The sequence below is a fragment of the Arvicola amphibius genome, chromosome 15 (assembly GCF_903992535.2).
Source record: "Arvicola amphibius chromosome 15, mArvAmp1.2, whole genome shotgun sequence".
Classification (NCBI taxonomy): domain Eukaryota; kingdom Metazoa; phylum Chordata; class Mammalia; order Rodentia; family Cricetidae; genus Arvicola; species Arvicola amphibius.
In genome coordinates this window covers 33,848,899-33,856,002 of record NC_052061.1, presented here as the reverse complement: position 1 = coordinate 33,856,002, position 7,104 = coordinate 33,848,899, and the positions used below count along the sequence as shown (strand labels likewise).

Here is a 7,104-nt window from a genome sequence, read left to right as displayed (position 1 = left end):
TTTCTGCTCCCTGCTCTCCACCACAAAACCAGCATTTGATCTGTGAATCTGAGGATCATAAACATGGTGACTCTAGGGTGGAGGTCAGGATTGCTGGTATCAAGAATAGCTACAATTTTCTGGTTAGATACCATATACCAAAATTAAATCAACACCGGATAGTCAATTTAAATAGATCCATAACCCCTAAGGAAATAGAAACAGTCATCAAAAGTCTCCCAACCAAAAAAAAAAAAAAAAACCCAAACCCAGATGTTTCCAGGGCAGAAATCTACCAGAATTTCAAAGATCAATACCAATACCCCTCAAATTGTTCCACACAATAGAAAATAAAGGGACGTTGCCAAATTCTTTTTCCAAGGCTACAGTTATCCTGATACAAAAACCACACAGAGATGCAACTAAGAATTACTGACTTCCCGCATGAACATTGATGCAAAAATACCTAATAAAGCTTTTTGACTCTTTCCGGGCCTTCAAGATGTCCAAGCGAGGACGTGGTGGGTCCTCCGGAGTGAAATTCCGGATATCCCTGGGTCTTCCAGTAGGAGCTGTGATCAACTGTGCTGCCAATACAGGAGCCAAAAATTTGTATATCATCTCTGTGAAGGGACTCAAGGGACGACTGAACAGACTTCCCGCTGCTGGTGTGGGTGGCACGGTGAGGGCCACGGTGAAGAAAGACAAACCGGAGCTAAGAAAAAAGGTCCATCCAGCTGTTGTAATTCGACAACGAAAGTCATATCGGAGAAAAGATGGGGTGTTTCTCTATTTTGAAGACAACGCAGGGGTCATAGTAAACAATAAAGGCGAGATGAAAGGTTCTGCTATCACAGGTCCAGTTGCAAAGGATTGTGTGGACTTGTGGCCCAGGATTGCATCGAATGCAGGCAGCATTGCGTGACTCACCAGTGCATTTGTAAAATAGATTCATTAAAAGGCTTTCTTGACACCTTAAAAAAATACCTAATAAAATACTGGCAAACTGAATCCAAGAAGACATCAAAAAAATCATCTACCATGATCAAGTAGGCTTCATCCAAGAGATGCAGGAATGGTACAACATAGGAAAATCAATTAATGCAATCCACCACATAAATAAACTGAAACAATAACCCACATGATCATCTCATTAGATGCTGAAAAGCCTTTGACAAAAATCCAGCACACCTTCATGATAAAGATCTTGGGAAAATCAAGGATACAAGGAACGTATCTAAACACAATAAAGGCAATATACATTAACCTGACAACCAACTTCAAACTAAATGGAGAGCACCTCAAAGTGATTCTACTAAAATCAGAAATAAGACAAGGCTGTTCACTCTCTCCATACCTATTCAATATAGTAATGAAAGTTCCAGCTAGAGCAATAAGACAATAAAAGGAAATCAAGTGTATAAAATTGGAAAGGAAGAAGTCAAACTTTCGCTATTTAAAGATGATATCATAGTATACATAAGTATAGTAGCATTTCAATTGCATTTTAATAAATAAAGCTTGCCTGGAGATCTGAGAGTAAAACAGCCCCACTCGTCAGCCTTACAGACCAGGTAATGGTAACACACACCTTTAATCCCAGAAGCCACACTCGTTTGCCATAAAAACTGGGTGGTGCATGTCTTTCCTTTAATCCCAGCTCTAGAGGATTATAAAATGGGAAGAGACAGCTCTCGCACACAATCTCACTCTGAGATCCTGGAGGCAGGGTCATCATTTCGGACTGAGGTAGAGGTAAGATCTAGTGGCTGGCTGTTTTATCATTATGATCTTCAGGTTGAACCCCAATATCAGTCTCTGAGCTTTTATTAATCATGCTTCACATAAGTGACCCCAAAAGCTCTACCATTTAGTAACTCTCCATGGGAGGCCTTACCTCCTCTGAGGAATGGATGGGGTGGGACGGAGGAGGAAGGGTGCCGAAGAAGGGGAGGGAGGGAAACTGAGAGAAGTATGTAAAATTAAAAATGTTTTAAATTAAAAATTACTCCAACATAATTAATAACATTGGATGTGAAGATTATTTACATAGAGGCAACATTTCTCTGTAGAGAAATAGTTTTGAACCAGAATATTATGAGAGCTCTAATCGTGATGCAGGCCTAAGCACGCTCTGCTTTACTCCTCTGCCAGGTATGATGCTCCAAGGCTCTGGGAACCTCACAAGGAAGACAGTGAACCTTGTTTACAGTTTCACATCCCACATTGGCCTCTATTCAGTGCACATGATCCCATTCAACAATAGAGAAGAGTCTCTTAGCATGTAACTCCAGAAGCCTCTAAAATCCAATGTTTGGCTACTGTAAAAGGGAAGTACTCTTGAGAAGACAACACCCATGCTCGAGGGTATCTTGTCCTCTCCTTGGGGGGGGGGTCTCTCTTTAACCCTGTGCTGCAAACATCTGTCGTTTCAAATGACAACTCTGAAAGAAGTGGACTGCTAAGGAGAGGAGACTCTGGGATCTGTTGAGCTGTGTGAAAACCACAATGGATCTCTATGGATGCAGCTCTCCTGAGTCATCACTCAGACTGGGTGGCCTTTGAGAAACCTCTCACTCAGACACACACCCTGATTAACTCATTGGATACCCAAGAAATAAAAAAGAAAACCAGCTCTTCTTCATGAAAGTAAACAAAAGAGGATAAATGTAAAAAGAGGATAAATGTGTGTACATGTGTTTGCTTTTCACATATTGGTCACAATCTGACCCCTTCTTGCCCTTGGCTTTTCCACCCTCAGAATGAAAGACACCATCCCACTAAATGCCACCCATGGAAAGCTGCCCTTGGGGGGATGAAACATCACGGCTGTGCCAGGGTTGAAGCAGGGCTACTTCATCAAGTTTTGTCTGCCTCTGTAACAGTGCCAGCGGCCAGTGGTGGACCCGGGGTGTGTCATGCACAGAGAAGCCTTACAGCAAGGCCTCCCATGGAGGCAGCAAGTCACAGATGACAAGAGGTGAGCTTTTGACTCTGGGAAGATGTATGCAAAAGCCTCTGATGCCCGTATGTGCTGCTGCTCTGGCCTCATCCACATCAGTTGACACAAAAGATGTCCATCCGTGTGGATCAGATAGGTGAAGTCATCTCAGAAACACGAGGCTGATTTGAAGCTTATGTCTGCCAAATTCTACAGTGTCAAAACATGATGCTCTATGAGGTGAGGTACCATGGAGGTGGGCGCTTGAGGGGATGAGAAGTCCAGAAGAACAAGAAGGGCTTCCCTGGACACATTTACCCACCCACACTCCAGCTGGTGCACACCGAGTGACCAGATTTTGACTTCTTTTAATTAAGCTCTTATGAACATCTCAAACATAGGGTTTTTTAAATCAATGTTTTCTTTCCATCAGGATAAAGATCTGAGATCAGAATTGCTGAATCATATGACACATGAGTATTTAATTTTAAAAGAAAGTGTCAAACCGACATCTATGACTATCATTTTGCATCTCCTCCAGACACGTATGAGGGTGTCAGTGACCCCATATCTTTGTGACCACTTATCCTTATGGCTCCCAAGTCAGATGTTATAGAATGGTGTGAAGGGTGTCTCATTGCAGGAGCTTTAATGGAGTTTGAGCCTCATCCTCCCCCTCCCACTTGCTCCTGGGCTCACTCCCTGCTTCTTCCATGAAATGCACCTGAGTGTCTTCATTCCACACATCTGCTGTGGCCTTGGCAATTACCAACACAGGGTCTGGATGACGGTGCAGAGAGTAACAAAGCACACGGGGTCCACCCTCCCCCAGCTGTCGCAGCCACTGTTCTGTTGCTGTGGAGGACACCATGACCATGACAACTGGTAACAGAAAACATTTCATTGGGGTCTTCCTTCCAGTTTCAGAGGATGAGTCCAGGGCCACCTTCCTGGTGGGCAGCAGGCAGCGGGCAGCAGGCAGCAGGCAGAGCACTGGAGCAGTGGCTGAGAGTTTATACCCTGATCCACCAGCAGGAGGCAGACAGTTAGCCTGGACCTAGTGTGGGCTTCTGAAACCTCAAACCCCACCTCCAGGTTCACACCTCCCCCAACAAGGCCACACCTCCTAATCTTTTCTAAACAGTCTTCCAACTGGAAACCAAACATTCAAGCATATGAGTCTCAAGGGTAGCAGGAAGCCTGGGACACCTGAAGAAGGCAATTCCTTCCTCCTGAGAAAGAAGGCACTAAAGACTTCTTAGCCCCAGAGCCAAACAGCGCCTTTGGTCAAGGTGCTGAATGTAGGGAAATGAGCTGCCAGTTACAACTGGAACCACAGACTGGACAAGAGTGCCTTAGAGCCCCTACCGTGCAATAACAGGAATCTTTATAGAGAAAGCCATGGCTGTGTCATGCTAGGAAACACAGAAAAGCACCAAGGAGGAAGCTGGTCCATAGATTATTGGGGTCTGGAAACCCAAAGCAAAAGCAAATTATGGAGGTGGAGTGAATAGGGGATGTGACTTAAGGGGTCCATGTACATCTTAGGATCCCTGTAATGGTCACATTCTGAACTCTCTCAATCTGTGGCACTCCATTCTATAAAAGCCACTGCAGTGTAAGGAAGTCTGAGCATGGCTGGACCTGCAGATTAGGGGAAAGAACAAAGGGGACATTTCTCCTCTGTGCGTGTGTGTAGATGCTACAGAACTCTGAATAATAGTGAAAATAACACATTCATGCCGCCAAGTGGCTCTGAGGATGTCTATTTGTTGGCCAGAGATGTGGACAGGCACCACTAAAAGGGGCGGAGTATTCTTCCTGGTCTCATGGTGGTGTGTCGGGGAGGAGGGGGAGAGAAACTGCTGCCTTAGCCAGTCGATAGATGTACACAACTTTATTCCCAGCTCTCAGGGCCAGGGTGTGGGCGAGTCAGGAAGATCTCTCTGATTTGAGGCCAGCCTGGTCTACAGAGCCGGTTCCAGGACAGCCAAGGCTGTGCAGAGACACTCTGCCTGGAAAAAGAAAATAAAACTGTGATAGCCCACGTGTGGCTCAGTTTCCATCTGGAGTCATGACGGACTAAAGAAGTCATTTGAGTTCAAGCTTTCCTGCTCTGCTTTTTCCAGTAACCTTGAGGACTGTGAGTAACATCTGTGTTAAACCATAGAAAGAGTATTTTTGCCCAGATGAAAGAGCATATTTTTTTTCTGTTAAGATTTGGGCTGGAGTATGCCAGCCAGAGACACTCCTCATTAGAGATTAGAAGCTGCTTAGCTGAATGAGATGGTGCACCTGCTTGAACTTCCTCCCCAGGACAGTGCAGGGAGGTGGTCAGCTGACCGGACTGCCCTTTCTTCTGACTTTTGCCTGTAATTAGTATACAAGCTGGCTGAGAAATAAACTCGGGGCTAACCTATGTTTTCTGTCTCCACTTCTCTTAATCTAACATTTCTTTAGCCTCAGCACACCCTCCCAGGTATCCCCAGCTGATTCCTACCAGGCTGCTACACAAAACAAAACAAAAAACAAGGAAGGGATGGAGTGAGGTAAGGAAGAAAAGGGGAAAAAATTAAGGAGAGGGAGGAAGGGAGGAAAGAACTCCTACCTCCACAACCCACAGTTTAACCCAGACACCCCGGATTCCCTTCCCCATGTACCCCAGTAAAATGAGGTGGGAAACAGCAGTGGTGGCAGCTGCCAGGGCAGAACTAACCCTGATGGCCTCTCTCCACACACTGGCCTGGATTCAGCCAGCCCCATGAGGAACACACACAGGCCAGGCTAGAGGAAGCCCCGTCATTGTGAAGGGTAACACACTTGATGTTCACACCTTCCTGGGAATTCCCACTGCCAAGCCACCTGTAGGACCACTGTGCTTTTCACCCCCTGAGGTTCCTGAACCATGGAGTGGTGGAACAGATGGAACCTCCTATCCAGCCATGTAAGACTTGGAGCCCAGAGGACTTCAGGCCCTGAGGCGAGAATGTGCTCTTAGCTCAGGGTCAGAATGAGGGGCTTCCTTCATCACAACCCCTCAGAAGTTTTCTGTCTGTGATGTGCAGTCTGCCGTGTATTTTCAGATGCATGACTAAGGCTTCTAACGGAACAACTTTGCCAGTCTCCTGTAGAGAGATCAGTTCCTGTAGGGAGAGTGAAGATCTTTTGCTGTGCTGTCTGTCAAGGGTGTGAGGTGGGGGAGGTCCGAAGGCACAGGCTTGTCTAGCAGAATGCATCCCTGTCCCTGGCACCCTGACTGATGGCTTCTCCATGTGTGGGAGTGTCTTCCTGTTTTCCTCAAACTCTCCTGAACAGTAGTGTCCCTTCTTATGTTCCCTGTGATTGCCTTCCATTTATTTCAACTCGTAGACCTCTCTTTGTTAGTGTTGTACTTAACCCTTTCACACCCACTAATTTAAAGTGTCTTGTATTTTGTCTTTCTTGATGATGCCAAATTGTCTTCTATGCCTTTTGTTTCCCCAAAGCATTGTCTCTGTTATTTCAGAGGGTGTGTTCTGTATTCCTTAGACCCCAGAACCTGTACAGCCTTCTACCTCTGACCAAATTATCCCCTTTGTTCACCACTTTTGCCAGGGGAAAGATTCCTTCTGTCATTCACACTCAGAGTTCCTGCATCTGCCTGTCTTTCCTATGACATCTTGAATATGTTCCTACTCACAGAAGTCCTTTGTCTCTCCTGTGACATCTTGAGTGTGTCCCTACTCACAGAAGCCCCCTGTCTCTCCTGTGACAACTTGAGTGTGTACCTACTCACAGAAACCTCTAGCTTCTTCTGTTACAGCGTTCTATCATGTCCCTGTGAGAGAACAGGTTTCCAGGTGTCCCAGAAGAGCTTTAGAATCCACGCTGTGCCAGGGCGGTGGTGGCGCACGCCTTTAATCCCAGCACTCAGGAGGCAGAGGCAGGCAGATCTCTGTGAGTTCGAGACCAGCCTGGTCTACAAGAGCTAGTTCCAGGACAGGCTCCAAAGCCACAGAGAAACCCTGTCTCGAAAAACAAAAACAAACAAACAAACAAAAAAAAGAATCCACGCTGTGCCTTTCTAGGAGATCAGAGAGAAAATGGATATAGCAGAGGTGACTTTGCCCCACCTCCTGGACATTGGCTCCTGTCACTTCTGACTAATCGGTTCTCCAACAATGAGGACTTTGCCCCAACTCACC

General features: G+C 45.9%; 1 protein-coding gene across 1 annotated transcript; it reads left to right on the top strand.

Moving 5' to 3' along the window:
* The first annotated feature begins 481 nt into the window (after positions 1–481).
* LOC119801824 (60S ribosomal protein L23-like) lies at positions 482–904 on the top strand. Its single transcript, XM_038312507.1, has one exon. The coding sequence runs from the start codon at positions 482–484 to the stop codon at positions 902–904; it is 423 nt and encodes a 140-aa protein (XP_038168435.1).
* Positions 905–7,104: the final 6,200 nt, after the last annotated feature.

What these genes read in the sequence shown, in the direction of transcription:
- LOC119801824 (XM_038312507.1), top strand. Translation starts at nt 482, where the DNA reads ATGTCCAAGCGAGGACGTGGTGGGTCCTCCGGAGTGAAATTCCGGATA.